General features: G+C 36.9%; 2 protein-coding genes across 6 annotated transcripts in view; both read right to left on the bottom strand.

The window, feature by feature from the left end:
* The window catches only part of znf516 (zinc finger protein 516), a 54,434-nt gene extending 51,021 nt beyond the window's left edge, over positions 1 to 3,413 (bottom strand). Inside the window, exon 1 of one of the 4 annotated variants that reach the window (XM_077195362.1) lies at positions 3,008 to 3,413. The gene's annotated coding sequence lies outside the window, so the exon portion shown is untranslated. Of the gene's footprint in view, positions 1 to 913; positions 1,185 to 3,007 lie in introns of those variants that run through there. The other 3 variants (XM_077195365.1, XM_077195363.1, XM_077195366.1) reach the window with 3 other exon arrangements.
* An 11,054-nt stretch (positions 3,414 to 14,467) lies between these two features.
* On the bottom strand, positions 14,468 to 24,794 carry mbpa (myelin basic protein a). Of its 2 annotated transcripts, none has more exons than XM_077195360.1 (6): positions 24,358 to 24,794; positions 22,570 to 22,674; positions 19,778 to 19,804; positions 19,466 to 19,486; positions 17,688 to 17,777; positions 14,468 to 15,977 (listed from the first exon to the last, which is right to left on the bottom strand). In XM_077195360.1, the coding sequence occupies exons 1-6, from the start codon at positions 24,475 to 24,477 to the stop codon at positions 15,927 to 15,929; spliced, it is 414 nt and encodes a 137-aa protein (XP_077051475.1). In that variant the 5' UTR covers positions 24,478 to 24,794; the 3' UTR covers positions 14,468 to 15,926. The 2 variants fall into 2 exon arrangements, with proteins under 2 accessions (XP_077051475.1, XP_077051476.1); XM_077195361.1 differs by having other exon boundaries at positions 22,570 to 22,638; positions 24,358 to 24,648.
* Between the last annotated feature and the right edge of the window lie 1,312 nt (positions 24,795 to 26,106).

The raw sequence follows: 26,106 nt of genomic DNA, 5'->3' as shown, positions 1-26,106 counted from the left end.
GTTTAGTGTCATCTGCACCTTTTTAACCCACCTCAAATAAATTAGCTAACACAATAAAACATGCAGTTGTTACTTTGAAGAGTTCATTATTTTCACTAACTTTTTTTTAGAAAAAGCATGCAGTTAGTTTGTTCCTTTAGGTTTAAATTACACATGCGCACTGTAAAATTTGGGGATTAAATCAATTAATTAAGATGTTACCAAATGAAACACCATTTTAGGTCACCTGACAGAACGTTATCCCACATATATTGTGCCGTCACACTTGCAATATATGTAAACCAGCAAAGCCAGAACACACAGAAGTATCCCGTTCAAAGATCATGTTGGCCAGACAGAACCATCATCACAAAGCAAAGGGGTATTAACTAGTATGCTGACGCCATCCCCGCAGCATCCCCCCCACAGCCCTTACGCCAGCAAATTCACCTGATAATACAACAAGCGAGCCCTTTACATGCCTGTTAGGTCATTTACCACAAAAACCTCCCCCAAGTTATTTGACAGTTACATGAACTTTCAGCTTCACACAAGCAGATGTTCCTTGGCACCATGACAGCCATGATAATGATAATGCACACACATATCACCCCCTCCCCTTCATTCTGCTCATTATCATGATCAAACAACACCAAAAACCAGTTTAACAGTTTGTATTGAAACTAATAAGCATGATAAATAAGAAACCTTCCTTATATGTAAATGAGCATGCAAACTTAAACCCCTAGTTACAATAAAAAAAAATAAAAAAAACAAGATTAGAACTAAAGGTTTTCTTAAGTTTAGAGGTTTGTTGAAACTGGCCATAGGTGTTTATTAATCAAAGTTTGCTGGATAATCATATACTGTATAATCAATATGCATACTAGGCCTAATTAGTTTGATTAAGTTTTATAACTTGAAAATGTCTTACCATATGTTTTTATTTATTAAGTGTCCTCATGAAAAATCAGGCATGCACATTCTTTAGGAAGCACGAACATCCTCTGCTGCTTGTCAAACGCTTCATTCATATGCTATAGCCTATTCCTTATCCCCGTATAGTGAAGATCCCAATTCAACAGGACCGTTATCCCAAAATTGCCTGTAAATCGCAGACCGTCGTCCTCCAAAGGCTTTGAGCCTTGATAATGGTAAGCTAAATGCGAACTGACAAGCATCCGACGAGCTTTCAGGGAGAGGGGAGGGGAAAAAAACTGAACAAAACAAAAAAGTAAAGCACCAAAGCCCCGCCCTAGACTGTAATAGCTCTGAAAGTAACATTGGGTTTAGATTTAGGACCATACGAAGCAATTGATCGCTATTGTGTAGCCTATTATAAAAAAATAAAAAAATAAAAATCTAATAATAGATCATGTTGAACGTAGGCCAAATCACGTCGAAAAAAATCAATAGGAAGATGGAAGATAGCTGTAACCTAATTTAAACACTGGCATTGCATAGTATGTTTGTTTTTTTCCCATCTAAAATAATTGGTTTTCAGTTATGTTGGCTATCATGTGTTGCTCTGCATCAACAAGTTTATTATGCACGGCTGTTTTCCTGAGCTTGGCTTGATCTTAACGATTTGTGCAGAATTAAATCAATTGATACATGATATAGCCTAGTGTAGCCTACGTATAGTGACTTGTTAAATTAACATAAGTAGCTAATAAAAGCATGCTGGTCGTTATATCTGCCCTATAGATATAAAGGTTATGAACACAAGTAGGCTAAATTAATTTGGTGTCAAGTCGCCTTAAGTTAAAATAGCATGTACACGAAACTTCGGCTCGCCAACTCAAAAGCTTTTAAAATAATGATGGCAGATAGGCTATTGGATGTAGGCCAATTATCAAATACCGATCTGAACGTTAAGTTCTTGAATGTGCAATCTTAGAACACTGCTGTAGTGATAGCGTTAACAGTTGTTTAAAAAAACATAGCTACTGAATGTAGGCCTACGACGTTATAGCCTACAGCAGCCAGCCCAGTGCGATTCCAGAATGATTCTCTTACGAACCGGTTCTTTATAAGGAATCAAAAAATACAACGCAACTACTGTAGCCCGAATGGCTCTATTACGAGTCGGTTCGTTATAGCGAATCAAAAACATGCAGCGAAACCAGGGTAGAACGATTCCCAAATGAATGACTCGTACGAGTCAGTTTAGTGAATCAAAAACATACAGAGCGATCAGTACAAAATGGCTCTAATGAGTCGATTCTTTTAAGTGAATCAAAAGCACTTTGATCTGAGTCATTTTACAAAAACCACAAAGCCAGCTTTCCCATGATTATAATAGTTTATATAAGTAGTAAATTAGCTACATAAAAAAATATTATAGTCTAACCTATAAGGTAATTAGGCTACTGGATTGTAGCTTATGCCACCTCTAAAAAGTCTCTGGAAACTCATTAACCACACTCTATGCCAAAAATGTATTTAATTTATTTCTAATTTGTTATAGACTACATGCTATGTAGAAATCTGAAATGATCTATTCGATCTCACCAGCAACAGACTGCTGAGTGCAGCAACTCTTAATTTCTTACTTCAAAAATGTCTTCCTCAAAAGTAGCTACTAAAAGACTCCTTGATGGAATTATGGGATGATCTGCATGAATGAGAATTATTAAATTCCTTCCGATTTATTTCCATACAGATAGTTCAATGGTTGAAGCTCTTCTGAAGAGTAACTTCCTAAAAATAGCGCATGGACAAACAGAATGGGTTATGGCAGAGGTTATAGCCTACGTGAGTGCGACACGACAAGCTATTTACAATAAAGAAAGGAGTAATTGAATGTGCGACTATCATTAAAGTGAGTTGGCAAAAGAATGATAATCTTAATCTCAGTTAGGCTACACCACCAGCGCTGAAACAATGCCTATTCACATCACGACAGCATGTGCAAGCGAAATCTCTTCATCAAATCTCCCTTCAAAAGTAGCGAACTATTATTAACACATTACATGATCCTACTGTTTATGTTCGATTCTTTCTCAGAATTCGATTCGAAACTTACCTCGGTACATATAAATGACGTAATGAAGTTGTGGAGCAACGGCACAAACGCAAGGTGACACTCCGAGATGATGATGACAAACTGAGTGGCATCCGCAGTTTCCAAATGACTACAGCGTTGAAATTGCGAATCAAAGCGATCACATCATCTTGGTTTGTAGATCGAGGAAACAATGTGATGACATCGACCGACGTTGATCCAGATCGAGACAGATCGACAGCGAAGTGCCCCGTGCGTTTCGTGCGACACCTGGAGCGGCAATGGTTCCGTACCTCCCTCTTTCATTGACTATTGTTTGTTCAGCACAAAGTTAGGTGATGCAGAAGTCTGGCGTTGAGAAGACTTGTAATGGTAATAGTAGCCTACTCTGTAATGGCAATCTCTGACTGGCAAACAAAGTGATAGTGTATGATGACTGAGAGTTTATTATGATTATAATGAAATGTTTTGGGAAAAGATAACACGCATAAGGCTGTAGGCTATGCCTTTTTTTTCTTTGGATCCATTTGGTTTTTCACCGATAGGCTATACATTTCAATATACAAACAATAAATAAATAAAAATAGTTAATGTGGGAATAATTAAAAAGTAATTTTGAGTCAAAATATATATCTGGTGTATTAAAAAAGAAAAGAAAAACAAAGTCTAAAAATAAATTTACCTATTATTATTGTTATGTATTAATATTATTTCTGAACACATGAAACTCTTTTGTTTTGAAGTAGTAACCCCCCCCCCCCCATATATATATGTGTGTGTGTGTGTGTGTGTGTGTGTGTGTGTGTGTGTGTGTGTGTGTGTGTGTGTGTGTGTGTGTGTGTGTGTGTGTGTGTGTGTGTGTGTGCGTCTGTTCAAGGTGGAAAGAAAATAATTTAGTTACTTGACATTTTCGGAGTTTTTTTTGGCAGAAAAATGATTACATATGTTTATCATCGCAGACATCCTTATTTGTCATTGAGTAGCAGAATTTCTTAAAATTTAAAAGAATGCACAGGCTTTTCTACATTATTTAGAAGTTGCATGTATTGGTGTGTATTATATTATCATCTCGTTGTAATCTTTATTTATGTTTTTATTTAGTTACTAGTCCTTTACTTGAATGAACTGATTTATTTTTCATAGACTTGCTCCTTTAAATGTTTTTTTTTTATTCACCACACTTGCCCTTTAAAAATAAAAACAGTGCAATTTAAAGTTAGAAGTCAAACTTAATCGCCGTTGTATAATTTCAGCTCTTCGTTACATAACTTCCAGGCCTGCCATGCAGAAGTGGATCATGCAGTAGTTGTTTGGCTGGAGCTGTTGCAGGACACCTATGTGAAGAGTGGTCATTAGTGGCTCTCACCAGAGGCTGTGACAGCTGTCGCTTGTGGCTGCCGCTGGGCCCCAGTGCCTCCCCCTCGCCCGCTCACAATGCTCCAGTATGAACAGTAGGTCTGAAAAGACATGCAACCTGACTCCCTCATCTCCACTTACCCATCTCATATTTAATCCCAGACTCACCCCTGTCATTAACCACCAGCCACACTACCTCAGGCCCACAGCTTTGATCATTAATCAACGCATTCGCGCAATTATCGAACGCCACAGCTGCCCGCCTAACAATGAGCGTTCTGCTAACTATTGTTTTTTTCTCACACATTTCCTATCATATTTTGTATTTTAATACATCATTTATTCCGTCTAATCCTCGTGTGTGTATGCTTGACAATTACTGGGGTACAATTAGGCCTGGTCCGTGGTAATCGGGACTGCCACCCTTTTAAGGGCTTGTTTTTGAGATGGAAGTCCATGAGCGAGAGTCGATGGATTTTTTGGTTGTGGGGGAAGGGGAATTCTGAACTCTTTCACCGCACAATTCCTCTCAGGCACACACAAAACCTCACACACAGGAGTCTGGACACAAGGGGGGAAAGATGAGTATAAATTATCACATGTGAAATAAAAAATGAAATATTCAGTTTTATTACATGAGCACGGGAAAGGGGGGTTGCATTTGATCCTGAGAATGTGTGTCAATTTAAACGTTTGTTTCCAGACCAACAAATGATGTTCTTATAATGTTTTGCTAATGTCAACATTAAAGCATAATTTCTGAATGTTCTTTGAACTTTCAAAACGTCCTTCTTTTTCAATGTTTTAAAAAAGTTTTTTTTTTTTTCTTGGTTATGCAAATGCTAAGCGGACATTCCATTTTATCATTTCGCAAACATGGGAACGTTTCTTTTTAATGTTCTCTGACCGTTCCAAAACGAAATGAATGTCCAAATAAAACGTTTCAGAAAAAGAAAAGAAAAAAACATTCCATGAACAATGTGTGTTTTTATGTTAACGTTTTGAGAACTTTATTAAAGACCAGATAGCACTGAACAACCGTTACTGGAAGAATGTTTGAGAGTACCTTTGCCAGAACGTTAGCCAAAGTTCTGAGAAGGTTTCCTGTTAGCTGGGTTGTTGTTTCAAAGTTTTACATTAAATGTATCCTTTAGGCTGCAACCTATTCGGTTTTATCCCGAGTGTATTTGCATTGCAGACACACATTGCCCTCACAAAGAACACTTGTTTCTTCTCCTTCTATTCTTGAGGTGTTTGCATTCTGCACAATGTGTTTGCATTCTCCTCTGCACTACAGATTCGTCTAAGTTATTAAACTTATGATCTGAAAGCAACAACCTGTTGTTTTCCACCGCAGAACAACTTTGACTCTGAGAGGTAGTTTAAAGAGAGAGAAGTGGGGGAGGATGCATGTGAATATTCTTCCAGCAGGTCAGAGTTCACGGGCTCCATCAAGAAGTGTAGAATGCTTTTCCTGTTCCCCTCCAACTGTGCGGTTCATAGAGACAACAGAATTACACGTTCAATCAGCTGGTTTAGAAATTGGTGCACTTGAGGTGCAGCCGTTTTATCTGTAAACTCCTAGTAAGATGTTTTTTAACTGATGCCATCTCTTGGCACTGTAGTAAAACAGGAAGAATCTACTTTAAATCTGGGACGTATGGTAGCCTATCAGTGACATCAGTTACTCTCTGAAGTGGAATATGATGCAATGTTTTGTATAGAATGTTGCAGGAAAAGGAAGTCTAAAAATAGGTCAACCAAGCACATGCATTTTGGTTTCTCATTGGTTAAAACATTTCAAACCTGCATTTTATATACTTCACCCCTCTGCTTTAATCTCTTTGTTTTGTGATTTGCGGTGTCAGGCCTGTTGCTTTGACAACAGCAGAATGTAGTGAATATTTCATGACGGGGGAGGGTGAGGCCCGCCAAACTTTGACCTGGGGACTAAACTATTCAGACAAAAAGAGGCAGACAGGAGTTGAATCCTGAGACAATTAAGGTGCACTGTGGTCAACTCTTTGTGAGTTCTCTCATTTAAGTGTTATGTTTACACACCGCTCCTGATGATTTTTCAGCTTTAAAACATTGTTCAGCTAGGTTTTCTGTACTTCTGCGTCAGTCTCTTTTGTTTTTGGGATTCACTGTCACTTACAACAATGAAAAAGAATTAAAACATTTGAAGTCATGACGTGCTGGAAATTGTGTTTTAGAACATCAAAAATCTCATCAAATCATGTCCTGAATGATTTTATATATATTTTATTTACTTGCTTTTTAAGATACCGAAGCACTGATAAATTTATACATTAACATTGCAACATAAACATTAAATCTAAACACCTCTGAGATTTTTGTTAATAGCCTTTAGCCCACTTTGATATGTTTGATTTTCCTTAATTTTGTTTTTGTGCTTTTGGAAAAATCTACAACAATCATCAGATGTTAAAAAGAGCAGTTACAAATTGTTATATGTTGGTTTTCAGTCAACATAGATCAACTTTTTGTTGATTTCGGTAATGCATTTCGTCATTGGGAATTTTTAGAATGGTCTCAATTATGTTGAAGTTTTGATGATGATTATTGTATTGCAATTATTTATTTATTTGGAAGAATATGTAATTGTGTTTATTTATAAATAACACAGATACAGTTTATGTTTCATTTCTTCAATCTACAGAAAGGTCAGGAAAAAGAATAATTAACTCTTAAAACTGACTAAGGGTGTGTCCCAGACAGCAACATACAGTGGGCCGACGCTGTGTTGCTATCTGGGGGTACAATTAAAGGTATGGTTGGTAATTTGTTTTATAAACACTTTATGGTCTAGAATAAATACATGTCCATACATCTCTTCCAGCTCGCACAGACATCACACGTCATCAGCGTGTTCTGTTAAGGCTATGTAGAGACAGACAGCCAACGTCTGATTGACCAAAAAACAGCAGTCATCCTTTACAGTTCCTCCTGAACCCAAACAATGCACTTATGTTGCGTTCACACCATATCCTAACCGCAATTACGAGATGGCAACCCGTGATGTTCTACCCAGAGCTGTTCACGTCCTCAGAGTTGGATTTATGTTTCAATGTCAACGCTGAAATAAATCTGCAGCAGTCAGGTGGTACAAGTAACAGCTCTGTAAGTTGTTTACGTTCATTATTATTGAAATGTTATGTGGTTTGAGACATGAGGTAATTTAACGCCATCTCTCGCGACGCGTTGCAGACTCTGCTGTGTGCGTAATGTGTTTTGAAGGAGGTGTGGCTTGGGAGACACTCTGAAGGGAAGGCGGGATCTCATGCTTTCAAAGCTAGCTTACTATTGCTAGCCACTCTGAAATTGCCTACCCTACCTTTAACTATGATTGATAAGGTTGCCATATTGTCTTGTTTTTTGTTCTTGTTTTGTAATTTTTTTTTTAAAAATTAGTAAAAAAATGGAAATATTCCATTGTTAGACCATAACGGGTAGGCCTACCACTGAAGGTTATACGAATACTTTTGATCTAAAGAGATTTTCTGTGCACATACAGTAGCAAGGAAGGTCCCCCTGGACCACCTTTAAGGTTAAGGGCCTTGCTCAAGGGCATTGAGCAAAAAGAGGATCTCAGTAACTCTCCAGGGCCCTTCCTAGTTTGCAATTGAACCTGCAGTCTTTGTTTCCATAGCCTGGATCCTTGACTTGACTCCACCATGGAGGTCAAAATATTCTAGGCTTATTCAAAGACTGACACTCCCGAACAGAACTTGGAGATGCTGCAGAAACTCTTCTGTCGTCCATTACTGTGCAAATCACATTTATTTGGCCTCTCATCATCCATCAAAGCATAGGTGCTTTGATCTGGCAGTGTTTCTTTGTACCTGTAATTAGTTTTGGGACAGGAGATCGACTCTATTAAAACAGCATAAAAAGATAATAAAGAGGTTTGTGTTTCCTTGTCGTGGATGCTCAGGAGCTCTGCCTAATAATGGCTGATAGATTTGTTCTGTCAGGCTGTAGAGAAAACGCTAGTCTGGCATGTTTATGACATTACCTCAGAGTAGGACCAGGGCTCATGGGCGACAGGGGTTTATTATGTGTCTTGAAGTCACATAGATGGCTTTGTGGCTCTGACTACACAACAGCTATTATCCAGCTGACAAAAATATGTTATGAGAATGTTCTGCTAATGTTTCTATGAAGTTATGTAAAAATTATTTCTGAATTTTCCATTTAAAAAAAAAAAAAAAAAAACAGGAAACCATTAAGGGAATGTTACTTTTGAATGTTCCCTTAACATTCTGAAGCAAGTAGTAATATATATTTCTTTTAAATGTTGGACGAACATCCAACCTTTTGTTAACGTTTCTGATTTAGTTATGGAAACCTTATAGTTCTCCGATATTATTCTCTAATGTTCTCTGAATGTTCAAAACATCCAGTTTTTTAAAAGTTGGATAATAGAACAATAAGGCAACAACATTCCATTTTATCATTTTGCAAATATAATGGGGACTTACTTTTGAATGTTATGTGAACATTCTGAAACAAATACACTGTGAACCATTATATGATCAATTAGTTATGACTTATTGCATTGCTCTATGGTTTTACATTGCTTTAACTCATCAAAATAAGTTAAATAATTTTCAACTTTTTTATTAGTTATACAAAAAGTTATACTCTGTTTTTTTATTTAAGTTGAAATTACTTAATCATCCAAATTGATTGTATTTAAACATTTAAGGCAGTGTAGTAACATCTAAAAACAAAAGTCCAACTAACTGCTAACATTTTAAGAACATTGCTTGTTAGCTGAGAAAATTTTTCAGATTAAAAGGTAAACGATCTGTAAATAATGTTTTTGTGCTCACGTTTTGAGAACATTGTGAAAGACCAGACAACTCTGAACGAACATTCTAACGTGACTGGAAGAACATTTGTTCGTAACTTTGAGAGAACCTTTCCAGTTAAAGTTCTGAGAACGCGCCCTGTTAGCTACCTGATTTGATTTGAGTTTTGTTATATGATACTGATAGACTGGACAGAGAGTTTCAAATATAACATCACCTGCAGGTGACTGACAATGGAGAGTAGCTGTTTAACAGACAGTTTTGCATATCTGCAACCTGGCGGTTAAAAAGAATATGTCCCTCATAGCCACATTACAAAAACACAAAATAACAGTTGTGTGTGACGTCATGTAGGCCTACCTGTATGTGCGCAGCCATTCTCACCTTTGAGAAATGACAGTATTGGGTTCTTAGTTTTCATTCAGAAACCTAATTTCTAATGCATTCATATACGGTTGGCCTAATAACAAGCAAATCTGATCTATCTCAGACATAGACGTGTGAGGAGGAGGGAGAATCCAGGATGAATGAGAAAGGAAGGGAGGGCTGGGAGAGAGAGAGAGAGAGAGAGAGAGAGAGAGAGAGAGAGAGAGAGAGAGAGAGAGAGAGAGAGAGAGAGAAGGGCGGTTAGCAGGAGCGCAGGCAGATGGTCGGGCTGGTGTGGAGTCTTGCTTCGGTGGAAATCCCTGAGTGCTTAACCCCTCCTCCACTAGGGAGAGATGTGTCATGACAACAGTTCTCCCCCCTCCCTGTGGCAGATCCTCACTGCTATCACCAATCCGGGCCCCCAGAGGAGAAGAAACAGCTCTCAGTCTGCCTCCGCAATACTCTTCACATCTGCCTTTGTACAGGTCCAGAGAGTGGATAGATAGATAGATAGATAGATAGATAGATAGATAGATAGATAGATAGATAGATAGATAGATAGACAGACAGACAGACAGACAGACAGACAGACAGACAGACAGACAGACAGACAGACAGACAGTTTTGACAGACAATTGAGTCATAATGGATGTTTAGGATATTGACCTGAATATTGAAATGACATGTGCTTGTCTCTTCTCTTAGAGCCACTGATGCCCTCTATTGGCTCACCACAGTCACAACACCCACCTTATGAGCCATGAAAACAGTCACTGCAACAGGTCGAAGATATTACAGTGGTTCTCAGCCTTTTTTGATTCCATGATCCCATTGTCCCAAGGCCCCCAATGTAGGCAGAGCTATTTCTGGTACTTATGCTGTATTGACAAAGATGCTTTGTGAAGTGTAATTTATATAATAATAGTTAAATTCCAAAATTCTAGAAGTTCAAAAAAGAGAATATAGCTTCATTTCAGAAAATAAAATGCTGTAAATAAATAAATAATGAATGAATGAATGAATGAATGACTCAATTAATATTGGATAATTGTGGCATTGATTGTAGGGAGTAAAAAAAAAATCCAAGCTTATACTCAAGTAAACATACAGAATTGTATTACTAAATAAGGAACACTTCACTTCACTTCAAACTTCACTTCACTTTTACACCAAAGGAGGGCAGTGTTTCACGTGTTATAGGAATGCCATCTAACACCTGTTGCCATGTGCAACAGTACACAGAGAATAATGGATTTACGCAAGCATTCATCTGTACATGTTGGATAGGCCTGTATATATTCTAACAGATCAAACATTTCTCTTCAAAGAAACCAGTGACACATCATCCTCTTTTACTGGGTAGATCACGCAAGTGTTTTTTACTATTTATTTAGACTTTGAGGGGATGTGTTGGGATCATGTTCAAAGAATTCGACAGGACAGATCCTCTGGTGTATAATGAGAAGTCCATTTATAAACCCTCCAGGTCTCAAGAGCGTGTTTGAAGCCTTGATATATGGTGTGATTGTGTGTGTGAAAGGAAAGTCACTTTATCGACCGTGGTGCAGTATTTAATCAAAATGTACTGTTCTTGGGTTTTGTTAAATGTTTGGATGATAAGTTTCATGTTGACTGAGTTTTCATTAGACATGTAATAGTGTAGGCTACTCTTCTTGTAAAAAGTCTGGGCTGTGTGTGATACTGATGCTGTGAGCTTCTAGTCTGTCTTTTCAAATAATTTATTGTTTCTTTTCGTGTTTGTAGGCCCAGATCAAAAAGAGAGTCCACTGAGACGCTATCAAGAGAGATCTAGGCCTACAAGTTATGAGAGAAAGAACAATCTTTGGTGAGGTGTGAATTCCCACCTCGAATCAGTATTTTTCAGTTTAGTATTGACATTCTCAGCTAAGTAGTTTGTGTTCTGAGAGCATTATGGACACATTCTAGTTTGGTTGTGGGAATGGTGATTACAGATGCTATAAAAATGCGAAAATGTCCAGTTTACTTCATGATGGTGCATGTTATTTTAAAGTTAGGGTTCTGCAATGTTCTTTTTAATCCTTGTTCCTTTACCAGCAGCAATAATAATATTTATCCTAATTATTATTATTGATACTAGCATGAGCTTTGTAACAATTAAAATGGGTAGAATTTATAGCAAAGTTATGTTAAATCTTCAGGCAAATATATACACTGACATTTGACACATAAATGAAGTATTTTGAAATCGTTTAGACATTTTCAGTGACCTTTCAAGAGGCTTATTTTAAGGGCATTTAAAGAAAAAGCAGGCCGAACACACCATGCAAAGGTCATGGCAATTCGTTTGCTAGCATGTCATTGATTTTCTGTCTCTCTTCTTGTTCTTTCATCTTTATGTTTTAAGTTTTAAAGTTGCAGTTGACATGACATGCAATTTTACTGTCTTTAAAGAAACAGCCCAATCATTATTTTTGTTATATTTTTATCCTTTGGTTAGACAGAAAAGAACAAATTGTTATCCATGAAAAAAAAAATGAAAAAGATATTATTCTAATTTTTAATTGTTCTGTATGAGTCTCCTCATCTGTACACAGTGTTGGGTAGTAAGTGATTACATGTAATCTGGATTACGTAATCAGATTCAAAATATTAAGTAATTGTAAATATATTATATTACTTTTTAAAATATTCATAATCAAGACTTCAGTTACTTTTATATTGATTACATGATAGCATGTTATGCTCACAATAGCAGTAAAGTATTCATAATTCATTGATTCATTAATTCACATAATTTCATATTTACATGCAATGCAGGGATTCCCCATTTTTTTGTCTCTTTGACCTAATACGTTTACTTGAAGTCCCCCCTGAGATTTCAAGTTAATAATAAAGTTCCGTCATGAACACCGTTATTTTTAATCTTAGATTCATTTTCATTGGCTTTTAGTTTATTATCTTCAATCACATGTGTTTTTTTTTGTCTTAGTTTCCCACCATTCACCAGTTGTCATGGAAACTCATCTAATCATCACACCTGTTCATGATCATCTCATTATCACTGTGTATTTAAGTTGCTCTGTTTAACCCTTCAGTTGTCGGTTGATGTTTGTGTGTTTAGACACGCTGTCACTTTGTCTTCATTGTTGTGGATTACCTGAGTTTGTTTTAATTAAATACCCCTTTTGTTCATTGAAACCCTTTTGAGCTCCTCTTCATCTTGTGACAGAATAACTAGTGATGGGAAGTTCTGATCATTTTACTGACTTTCTCGTTCATCAAAATGAACGAATCTTTATTCGAGTCGTTTTGTTCATTTAAGTGGGTGTTAAATGCTATACTTTTAACAGCCAAATATATATATAAATAAAAATAAAAATAAAAAAAGAAATCATTATAATGCAGCCAAAGATAATTTATAGGGAACATAAATAATAACGTTACCTTCCGAGTCTTTCGTTCATTTGTCACGAGACAGGAGCAATGGACTTTCTGTTCATGAATCACTACAACCTATCTAAGAATGGAAGATGCGGCTAAGTTTTCTGCAGTGGCTCAAAAAAGCCACAATCTTCAGAATCTTACTAACAGTTCTGCCGTCTTGCTGTCAACTCCATAAAATCGCTGTTCTGGATCAGGGCGAACTACCCTGCATTGACCTCCCAAGCATTGCTCTGGAGAGCATCTGGCCCCAATCTAGGACAAAGAGACTCCCCCGTAGATGGAGAGCGACCACCCGCCGCGGAGCCTTAGCCTGAAGAGGAAGAGAAAGCGCTGACCATCGCCCCAAATGCCAGTACCTCAGAGTGCGTCCGACCAGGGGTGTGAGCCAGCGACAGCAGTAACAGATTGAATACCAGTGTATTTGACACGGGACTGGATGATGGATTTGAACACGGTGTTACTACCTCCCACCTTATCCCATCCAGTATCATCTGTCTGCTAGTCATCATCGCTGTTTCAAGACACTAGTAAGACTGTATCATCGACCTGTTGGGAATTTGAATTATCGTTATTGATCACGTCAAGTTTACCTCTGTCACCTTTACCGCTAAGCTCAGCCAGTCCTCCAGCCCCTGGATGCCTGCAGCCCTTCGTCTTCCCCGGGAACACCTTGCTGTTACGTGAAGGTCATGCGAGAGGATCCTGTGGATCCCTTTGACCTGTGGGCTCCGTCTTGGCTCCTCCCACCATTCGGTCCACCAGAGACTTTGAACTCCCCTTCGTCTTCATCTTGTGACAAGTTCACAGTTCTCTGAAGTCAGTTAATGGTCACATGACATGCAGGTAAACAAATAAAATACTTCATTTTTTTTTTTTGTTGTAAATTGTTTTATTTTAATTGTTTTTAATAAATGATGATTTAATTTATAGCTTTTGATTAGACTTTCGAACCCCAGTCTGGGAAACCCTGGTGTAATGTAATATTTAATTCATTTCATGTTGTTGATTACAAAGAATGGAATATATATTTTCTTACTCTACTGTATGTATTTTTTATATCAATATGGTACAAGATTATCCTATTCAAATCAACGTGGTAAACAAGTTAGGTGAAAAGTAATCTAAAAGTAGTCAGATCATATTACCTTCAATGTGTAATGGATTACGTTACTAACTACAATTTTTGTCATGTAATTTGGAATCTGTAACCGACTACAATTTGTATGTAATCTACCCAGCATTGTCTGTACAGAATTATGGATTAACACACGGATGGACAAACAATTGCAACATATTGGCATTACGGTGTACTGAGTGTCAAATTTACAAATTATCTTAAAAGGTCCATGCAATTTTGTCTCTAATATTAAAATCTGGAGTGGTGACGAAATCTATTTCCATCTGTGCAATCAGAATTCAAAAGCAAAATAAAAACGCACACAAACACACTTTGTGAGATTTTTGAGGATGAACAGATGCACAATCAAACACAGACTTTGTATATTTCTGATTCTTTATTTAACGTTAAATAAAGGGGGGGGTTAAAGATATAACATCAGTATACCTGGCCACTTCAGAATATCCTGTGCATTATGGAAAGTATAGCACCATTTTGTAGACAAATCCAGCGCTGACAGGGAGAATATTTGACCAATGTTTATTCAGCACTATTTCAGAAACAGTACATACAGGAAGAGTCTATGAGACACGAAACAATGAACATTATTAAGACTCATGAGAAACATCACATAAATAAAAATCAGCTGAATAAACTCCATTTCACTCTTTGAGAATTCCTGGTTTATCATTTCCCACATTTTCCCTCTTACACTTTCATGTTTCCTTCCTTTTTCCCATCAGTTTCACACCCTTTATGCTCCCAGTGACTGTTTGTCCTAGATTTCTGCTTGTCTGTTATTTGAATATTAATCCTACCTTTGGTAATTACATGAGACCTTTCTAAAATAACATCAAAATTGCACACATAATGACGCAGACAACTTTTACAGGCTGTTTTAACACACATACTGCAGTGCAACATCCGAGGGCATAAATCCAAGCTTCATATATGCTTAGAATCTATTCCCTATAGTCCACAAAATTGTGTTTTTAGTCTTCTTTTAATGCGTGTTCCTAACTAAGAGCTAAATAACTTCTCAAATAAATCTAATTTAATATTAGGTAAATGTTCATGTATTAAAATTAAATAACATTTATTAAAATTCTCATAACACAATAAGGAATCCTATATACACATTCCTGGTACAAAGTAAATAACCAATATATAATGCAACACAAGGACCACAATACACATAAACATCCACAAATACACAGCACATCACTGAGGTTGAACATTGATCTCAACAAAACCATAGATAGGCCTTTTCACTGTAGCACAAAGACTAATGTCACGTATCAAATGCTGGATAGCACACAAACAACCCATTGTGTGAGATACATCTGAGACGAATTCGGAATTATAAGATCATGGGTTTTGAATGATGGCCATTATTTCCCTACTTTTAAAGGCTCAAACAGAAATATTTTGTCTAGTTCTGACAATTAAGGCTAATATCAAACCTTTTGGTTAATCTCCATTGCTGAGGGATGTTGATCCTTTTTGCTCTTGGAACGTTTTCGAATTGGTCACTTCAACAAAATTTTGGAGGGAGACTTTCAGTATAGCGACTAGACGTATCACATCACCTGACTATTGATGGTTATTGCAGCAATTTTGCACACATACAGTCAACACATGCTTATGAAACCCTGCAGGAATGTAAAAACAGATACTTGGATTGTATCTCTATCTAGGAAGCGAAGATGGCCAATGTTAGTCTGTTAAACTTGCTGCGACTTGTGAATTTATAGGGCAGAGATCCTCCCGCTCAGGTTTTTGCTTTTCGTCCGTTTCACTCTCTTCCATCTTAGTGTTTTTCTGGTCGGCGAAGGGCTCAGAAGATGGTGCTCCAGCGTTTGGGTGGAGAACGAGATCGGCTTTCTCCCTGAGATCGGAGAGAAAACCAGTATGGTCATCAACATATCAGATGTGTGACACAAAACCGCCTCGACACTGATGGATTATGCAAGGTCAAAATCAACGTTGCATCACCGTTAGTTCTAAAACATATTACAAAAGAATAAATGCTGAAGCGTGCAATGAAATAGCACTTAGCATCAGCAGGATGGGTGAAGGACTGAATGTTCAATGTCACAACTGGAGTCTTTAATAATAAAATGACATAATGTTGAGTCACCCATGTTTTAGGAGCATTACCCAGCCATAACGATATGCTACATTTCTAAAAGAGAGATCTGAGCACTCAGCGTTCTCTAGCTCTACAGCAAAATGGAGGTGGAGAGCCAGCCTGATTTGATTGTGTCCACTGTTCAGGAGAGATTGTCATGTGAAAAGTACAAAAGGGAGAAAAGGAAATTAGCTAAGAGAGCAGATGAGGTAGATATTTGAGCTGAACGTGAGCATCATGCTTGGATGTTTAAAGTGATCAAAATAGTATTCAAAAACAGCATATGGACCAAATACTTGCCAATATGTACATTTATTTACAAATGTTTGGGGTCATTTTAATGTATTTATTTATTAAGTAATTAATACTTGTATATTCAGCAAGGATGCATTCAATTGATCAAAAGGTTCATTTATAATGTTACAAAAGATTTCTGTTTCAAATAAATGCTGAACTTTCTTGGTTAAAAAGAAACGTCCCATGCTGTTTTCACCAAAATATTGAGCAGCACAACTTTTTTCAACATTAATAATAAAAATTGTTTCTTGAACACCAAATCAGCATTTTAGAAGGATTTCTGATAGATCATGTGACACTGAAGACTGGAGTAATACGTTATTTTAGATTGTAAAAATATTTCAAAAGACTACTGTATTTACTATTCTTTAATGCTAATGTAATTCCAACCCTGTATTACTTTTTTCATCAGTAATCTATTTTCAGTGTTTCATGGACGAAGTCATAAAGATTTGAAAAGACATGAAGATGAGTATAATTGCAAAATGTTCCTTTTAAAGTGAATGATTCTTTAAGAAGCAGGTGATATTTCTTAATCCACTGAAAATCAAATCTAATTGAGAATCAATGAGCATGAAGAGATGTGAATACTTTTATGCATTGCACCTGGCCAAAGTCCACAATGCTTATGTTATTATGAGGCTCTCAATGACTAACTGAATAAGCAAGGTTAGGGCGCATGGTAAGACTCAACTTTCCATGAGTCCAGAATAGACGGGCCTTCTTTATTACCTGAATAAATATTGATTTTGAAAAGCTTAAATGAATAAAAGACCCTCAATCACTGCTTAAAGACTGAACAGCCCTCACTGACAGTTTGGGTGTCATTACTTTGGTGAAAGATGAATGATATTGGACTGGCATACCGAGGGTAACTCTGGGACAGAAACAGAAGAAGTCAATTAGTCTCATCAAGGACATTTACTTTTTCACATGCTTCTTCAACGACAGAGAGTGAGTTCTAGATGTTTTCAAAGCAATAATCTATCCATCCTGTTATTGAGCATTTTTAATAGCCTTAATTACATCTCGATGTTGAAAATGCTTTCTTTGCATGTGCATGTAATTGGGCTTAAATGAGAATAACCTCTTTTTGGAAATAGCTAAAAATATGATAGTTTTTTCAGAGGATCTAACACTGATTTCTTTTTTCTACAGTTTTAGGCTCACCACGTTGAAGATTCTGGAGAGTGTATTCTGTTCTCTTCTGCGTCTGTGAGGCGATCTAATGCTCTCCGAGCCACGCGCTGACGGGGAGGCCTAAAACACATAGTTTATGAACACAAAAAGGATACCTGCCGAGTGTTGTCATATTATGTCAAGCTGTGTTTTAAAACAATGTATGACATAATGCTCAGGGATGAACATACAGTTTGTGTTCAGCATGATATGATATTAAAGGTGAAGTGTGTGCATGTTTGTTTTGTTTTTTTCCCTGGAAAACTCTATTTCATCCTATACCAGCTTTATAGCAGACATAACTATAGGCAACTACAGGTTGATTTATCTGAAAAGCATAAATGGCATGTTTCTATCAAAATGTTGAAAAAACTTACAAAAAATAATTTTCAAGTTTTTCAATTTCATTTGATGGCACACAAATTACACACTTCACCTTTAAGGAAGTCTCAGAAATGTCCTTGAACAACTGTTCATAAAAGGTTCCCGTGTTCATAATTGCAATATAGGTTTTTTTGTTTTTTTTTTGTTTTTTTGATTGATGCTGCATTTCCGCACCAATGTCTACAAATAAAGAGTGCAATAGCAGGCTGCAGCACAGAGGATATTTGCCACATATCAAGTAGTATGGGGTGATTTAGAGTGCAGCAAATGGACAAGCATAACATGGGTTATTTACATATTTTGATTTACCATAGGAAATGTTGTGCACAAACAATTGTTTTGCCAGCCAAAGAAACTTTTGTGTGTGTGTGTGTGTGTGTGTGTGTGTGTGTGTGTGTGTGTGTGTGTGTGTGTGTGTGTGTGTGTGTGTGTGTGTGTGTGTGTGTGTGTGTGTAATTTATTAATGTCCAAATGCATCCAATGCTGCATGCCTGCTTTTTGCATGCCTTTATGTTTTGGAGCCTGTGGAGTTAAACAACACGTGACTAAAACACAGGGGGCACTGGTGAGTCAGTGAATCAGGACCTGGGGGGAGGGGAGTAGATGGGTTGGAGAGGAATATGAGTTTATGGGGGGAGTGAACAGTTTGAAGACCCCTAGAGAGAAAGCGGTTTTACCGGCTGCGACTCAGAAAAAGTCTTGCTGTCTCAAAGTCATCAAGAAGCAGAGAGTCGCTCTGGGTCAGGAGAAAAGCCATCATAAAAAAAGAGTGCAACAATCAAGACAAAAAAATATACAGTAGAAAGAAAAGAAAGAAAGAAACTGAAAAAATAACCGTATATTCATTTCAGTGCCTGAGATCACTCTTTATAGTACAGCTGAAAGCTGTGGAAATTCATAATCACATGATAGATTAGGTTAAAATTGCAACAGATTTCATGAGTAATGGCTATTTCATGCATTTTGGCATGAGAGTGTGCCTTAATAAGGGAAATAATTATATTAGAATTATTTAGTGAGTCTAAATTTAAACTACAGTGCAGTAATGCTTATTAAACTCCACCAAGAAAGAGGCTTAAATTTGCCCCTTAAAAACACTAAAAATGTGATCAATCAGGAGCTTTGTTGAAAATGAACCTTATAAAACATCTTATCCCCCAGGTTAACGAGAAGATCGCATGAAGCGCAGCGAAAAGTTCAGCAGCTGTAATTAGAGCGATGCATTGGTTAATTCACAAAGAAGAGAACAAATGATAAAGAAACGAGACAGATCTATTAGAAATGAGACATGAGACAGGAAGGCTTCCAGCAATCAGCCAATCAGATCTGTTTATGGGGGTGTCTGTGAATGCAAATGTGAATCACGTCAAGGATGAGTGACGTACCAGGCCCAATAGTTCTCTCCACTGCAAATGAAAAAAAAAAAAAAAGAAAGAATGTAGAATGATTAATTTTTTTTCTTAGAGGTAATTATAATTTCATTGCTGGACATGAGAGGCCATAGAAAATAATTGTGGGTCAAACCTATTCTATCAGCTAGGATGGCTTAATAGAGTGTTATGAATATCACAGTGTTGCTCTGTTACTATTTATACCCTGAGCACTGCAAATTTAACTATAAATGATTGCAAATCAATATACCAAGAGCATTAAAAAAAGGAATTAGATACATGCCAAGAGAAAAATGTGAGACTTACCCTTGACTTGGGACGAGGAGAGGACACCTTTCAAGAAACAAATTGAAAGTTTTAGTCAGAGAACATTTTATGTATTCAAAAGGCACAGCCACAGCTTTTAATGAAGAGGCCTGAGCATTATATTGAGACACTGCGTTATCCAGTGTAATACAAACAAGATAAGCAATCCTTGAACAAAGACTTTTCATTTTAAATATGTTTTAGGGGCCGTTCGTTATGCTTCCTTGCAGTTCAAATGAATAATGAAGGCAGAGCCTGTATCTTTTTAATGAAGTCCACACAACTGAGAAACAACTGTGCAATTAGTGTTTCTTAGAAAAACTTTTTTAATTTAGAACATGAGTAATGGGGAAAAGTTAACAGTTATAGTTTCCGCAGAACCGGATTTTATGCATTTATGAATTTATGAAAATTCAAGAAAATTTGTATGATATAAGACTACTCGCTGGTTCGAGTTTAACTCATGTCACCTGAAAGGGGAATTTCATATTTACACATCACATCTTACATCCTGAAAAAAAAGAAAAAAAATTGTGAAGAAGGTGTTGGTAAAAATAACAATCACTTCAAGTAAAACATCTTTTCTCTGTCCGGTAAAAGTTTCCGAACAAGAGTATATTTTCGATTTTTAATCTGAAACAGTGACTTTCAAAGAATGACTCATTCTTTAGGGTGTAAATAAAAAAAACATGAAATTTCTGGTATAAAACAGTCGTGGTAGCAACATTTTAGGTTTTACTTATTTAACTTAAATTCACAGTAAAACAAAACAAAACGTATTTAATTAACTGATTTAATGGTATTCCAACCTATACAAATATGTGTTGTACCTTTGTAATACACTGCACCAAAACCAGGTGGTGACGAGCAACATGATGAATCAAAGCTGATCACAAGCAGCTTTGCCACAAGCTGATAATGTAATTACTAATATATGGTGCAAAGTTTCATTCACACAAATACTAAACACCATGGTAACACACATGACACTAAAATGATGCATAAACATTATTTTATCAACAGAAGATGTAACACAAAACCCTTATGTACAACAGATTAGAAAAAACTATGAAAGTTATTTTAACGAAAATGACTGTTATCAATTAACAGGTTTTTTACTGTCACATTTTTACAGTAAAACCATGATAATTTGTTTTACAGTGTACAGTACATAGTAGAGAATCGGCCCCGCTTATATGAAGTGTCTTTAACTAACTGTGCACTAACATTTAAATTAATTATTTAATACAATGCACTTATTGTGTACCTACAAATTGTAGCATTACTTATACAGGCATGTAATTACATCTATAATTACACTGTTGACCCTTCCATTACACCTCAACCCAACCTTAAATCTACCCAAACCACAAAACTCGTCCCTAACCACCCGTATTCCGCCTCAATACCAGAAAAAGTGATTTGCTTTACAATATGATCACAATAAGTACCGTACTTTTTTTGATGTAAGTACATAGTAGTTAAGAACTCTTAAAATAAAGTGTGACTAGAGAAACTAACATTAGTGATGCAAGTGTGTGTAATGTCGTCTGTCTGACAGAAAAACAAGTCTGGACTATTGTGGCAAGAAAACATGGGCTGCATGTTGAACATGACGACAAACTTGGCCTGCGAACTTAGACGGCAAATGGCCAGACACAATGTGGCATGTCTAGGACGAAAGCTGTCTGGAAGTTGCCTTTTGTTTGGGTTGTCTTATTGATTTTTTTGGTTTGCCCTTAAGTAGTCTTTATCAACTATATATGCTCTTTCTTCTAATATATTTGACCTGATTCGTTGAAAGAGGTTATGATTTTGTGCTGCTTGGTGCTTCGAAAACGGTAACAGCCTCTTTGGATCAGTGGGAGCTAAAGATGAGAACATAGGGAGGTGTGAAAATATCATTCTCATGTCTTGAGATGAATTGATTTCCTTTCTGGGAATTGATTCTATTGTTAGTTTCACATGACTCTTTGAAGTCTGGGACTTGTAAAAATCCATGCCAGCACACAATAGTCACATTTCCACCGAAATTACCTGGAACAATTTGTCCTAGGAACTCTTTTTCCCCCAGACCTGTTGCTGTCTGTGTTTCCATCGTGGTCTAAAGTACCGTGAAGATTAGGCAAATTAGTCTGGTGACGTAGAACTGTGTGCAAATTTCTAGTTTACGCTTGATTTCATCCTCCACAAAGATTTAAAGCCTGAACCTTGTCGTCAGTCCATCGGTTGTATTTTTTAAACTCCATTGTTGATTTTAGTAGCAAACAACTCTTAGCGCATGCACCGCAACATAATGGTGGTTGAAATAAAATGCTGCGTGGAGTCATCCAATCAAAATGCGGCATGAACTCAACCAATCAATATGTTCAGTGCCCAAATCCCACCCCCGAAAGTTTGTGAACTTTGAAAAAGTACTACCTCGCAAGCAGGGAATTTCTGAGGGGGGGATTTTTAAATGTAAAAAAAAAAAATCTTCTCTTTTAAATCTTTCCTTCCCTTTTAAATCTTCCCTTGTCTGGCTTTTGCTACTCTGAGCAATGCCTGAACTTTGTATTTTGAGCACTTCTTGCGTCGTTCTTCCCTCTTCACGATGACTCGCTTGCTTTAGTCCTCAGATGTAAGTCGCTTTGGATAAAAGCGTCTGCTAAATGACTAAATGTAAATGTAAACGTTTTACCCGGAACTTCATTTAGTCCCTGATCTCTGCGGTCAAAACACTCCGAGTACCACCCTATAGTTCCTGGGGAAAGTTCCTGTGGTGGAAACACTGTTATAGATACTGTACTTACAAAGCTCCTGAAGAAATGCACCACAGGGTTGACATCTCCACGACGACGGGTGGAAGAGTGGTGGGGTCTCTGTGGAGAGGAGGATAGATGACCACGAAATGAGCCCTTCAAATAAATCACAAAGACAAATTTCCAGAGTCAAGGTGTAACATGTGTTATGACGACAACTTTTTGGACTGGAAATTCAACCAATAAAGTAAAAAAAAAAAAAAAAAAAAAAAAAAAAACGGTAACACTTTATTTTGTTGGTCTCCTTTATACATTCTGTTGACTATAAGGAATGTTGCACCTACACGTCGACTACCAGTCATTAGAGTATTAGACTGTCTGCTTAATATCTGCTAACACTTTATTTTGATGGTCCCCAACAGACATTCTAATGACTATAAGTCATTTTGCAAGTATGCTTATGCTACTGATCTGAACCCTAAAACTGTAAAAATGAATTGTTAAAAAAGAAAGTAACCTGGTTGCCTCAAAATTTTAAGTTAATTGAAAATGAAAAAAATTAGTTTCAACAAACTCAAAATATTATGTTCTCTGAACCACATAAATAATATAAGTTGATTTGACAAAAGAAAAAAAGTGTACAGTGTTTTTTTTTTACAGTGTAACCCTAAACAGTCTACAAATACTCAACTACTCTAATGAGAGTTAGTTGAAATAGGTGCCACATTATAGAATAATATAATTTATAAATAAGACAATAGATTGTCTAAAGGTGATCATCAAAATAAAGTGAAACCAATTTAATTACATTCCCAATCAAAATGTTACATTTCTGTGACAAAAGCTAGCCACGAGAAAACATAGAAGAGGCAAAACTGGAAGAAAAAAAACTAAATTTATCTATGCATATAAATTGACACTCTTTGAACATTAAAATGAGCATGCAACAAGGAGGTATGAGTGTCAATAGATAAAGCTCTACCTAGAGGAAGTAACTGAATCGCACTTTACTGCCAGAACAGAAAACCCCTATCATATCTCTTGCACTGCAAACAACTGTGTCCAAAGATTCTTAATGTTGTGAGGATTCATTGTTTTTCCCCCCATTTGAGCCCTTTTGCTTTGATCAATTGCCGCTAAAGAAGTCAAAAAATTATTTTCATTATCGTTATCAGTTGCTGAATCAGAATGAAAAGTGTTTGATAATTCATCTTTTTGAAAAAGATAGATTCCGCTATTTGTTCAGGATTTAAGACCAAATTCTTTGTTTAAATGCTCCGTAAAATAAGACTGAAAGAATTTACTTATTTGGTAATATGACTTGAACATATGAAAGTATGGTTTATGAAATGTTCTGAGAAAAAAAAAATCCATATAGGCCTATGACATTTCACTGATATATAACTGATTTATCTTTAGAAATTGTACATTATTTATGATATAGACAGCATTGGGTGGCAAATAAACAGAACACCAAATAGTAGGATTTAAATTATGAGCGTTAACATAATACTTTGGCAAACTGCATGCATAATGCTGCAGAATTCAGCCAATGCAGAGAATAGGTGAATTATGTAATTCAGTAATGCAAGCTAAAATGAGATGAGAAGAGGCAGTCTATTTGCAGTACAGATGGATTTGAACTCCACACTCCATAAACAAGGTCTCTAGACCCAAGAGTATTGGATCCCAATGAATTCAACAGAAATGCAATCACCACTGAGTCCTAAACTATATTCGAATTCAGCTTCTCAATCTGGATCCAGTATTTAACCCAAAGAATTGAGTAAGATTTTGTCGTTGACCATGACAATGTTTTAAAAAAAAAAAACGACTCACTTTTCCCTTTTTCTTTTTGTCTCCTCCAAAGAACCTGCCAATCTGATCCAGGAGACCAGGGGCCTTCTTCTTCCTGCCCAGCCCGAATGGGCTTTGTCCAGAGGTGCTTGCAGTGGCCATTCTAGGTGTTGATCTGTTTGGTGGTCTACAGTCTGGACAGCCCACGAATGTCCTTCTCAACTCAATCCAAATTCCGCTCTGGGGACACTCTGCAAACCTTCTCGATAGTCTTCGGCGCTTCTAAGGAAGAAGGGCTGGCCTTTGAAGGTGTCGTCCCCTCCGTTGCATGGCATCACGGGAGATGAGGTGGGTCTGTAATAGCGTCAGTGATTCTGGGCTGGTGCCAGGCATTCTTTCGAGCCCTATGTGCCCGCGGAGGGTGTCACTACCCTGCTCTCTGATAAAAGGAGCTGCTATTGTTCTAGTCCACATCTGCCTCGACTTGGGTCAAGCACAACAAGGCCTATCTATGAGAAAGAACCAGAGCGCAGTGAAGAACGGCTTCGGCACAATCAAACCATTGTTGTGATGACTCATGTTCATTATACAAATAGTTTACATTGAGAAATGGCATATGGTATATTGCAACGTATAGGGTTTGAAATTGTTAGCTGCAGACACTGTTGCCACTTTCCATTCATGCAATATGGTAAAGCACGTCTGCAGACATTTAAGAAACGCAGACACACCCTGATGATGTCATGCTACCGTTGAAGCAACACGCCTTCTTTTATTTCGAAATGCCGTGAACTAGTTATTGGACTGATTTCTTGAAGTAAGTGTTGTAATTTGTGCAACCTGACTTCGCCGGTGCAATCTACACTCGCCCACTCATTCTGTTCCCTCCACATCTTCAAATATTCACAAATTAATTTTCAATGACTTTGCAATTCATTAACCAACCGCTGTGTGTGATACTCAGCATGGTTCCCTCCGTGCTTTTCAGAGAAACATTATGATCACACAGAAAAATCTGTCTCTGTTGAGGGTGAAGAGCTGCTAAAAATGCTTTTGGCTTTAGCATGCTGTTTTTTTTCCAACTTTCTTTCAAACAATTGACAGTTGTTTGTGCTGCGAGTTTGGCCAGAGAACAAAGGCCACAGTGTTTTGTAGTAAAAATTTGCTGCTTTTATTATTTATTCATTCATTTTTTTATATATATATTCTCTTTTGTTGCAAAAATTGAAATTTCTGATTATATAAACGAAGGCTATTCCTTCGCTATGATCACCCGGATGTGAGGCTGCAATTTCCTTTGTCCTCAAAATGTTTTCCACACAGTCATTAGTAAAGGAAATTCATTCACAATGCATAAGCTAAAATAATGAGGCATATATGAAATAGCTCAGGAAAAAACAACACCGCATAGGCAGAAATGTTGCACTGACTTTGTACACACATCTAGTCAATTTCATATTCCATCAAATCTAGGCCTGCAGTAATTTTAAAATGATGCCACATTACTCAAAATGGAAAGTTGAGGCTAGATAAAGCTAAATGTTTTAAATGCATCTCATGTATTTAAAATGAAATGTTCAAATATCTTTACTCTTAATAGTTTCTCTTTCTAAAATGTAGTTATAGACTGTTTGTTTGCTTATTTCTTATGTTAAAATCTAAGTATAGTTTGAGTAATGAAAAATCTATATAAATGCCCTATGTGCCAATGATATAAATTGATTTGAACACATATCCTCTATAGCATAGACATTGGACTGGAGAGCATTACAACAACACATGTTGGCTCAA

Source organism: Siphateles boraxobius, unplaced genomic scaffold (genome assembly GCF_051911475.1).
Source record: "Siphateles boraxobius isolate OS27281-9 unplaced genomic scaffold, OSU_SipBor_1 33, whole genome shotgun sequence".
Classification (NCBI taxonomy): domain Eukaryota; kingdom Metazoa; phylum Chordata; class Actinopteri; order Cypriniformes; family Leuciscidae; genus Siphateles; species Siphateles boraxobius.
This window is presented reverse-complemented; position numbering and strand designations above follow the sequence as displayed.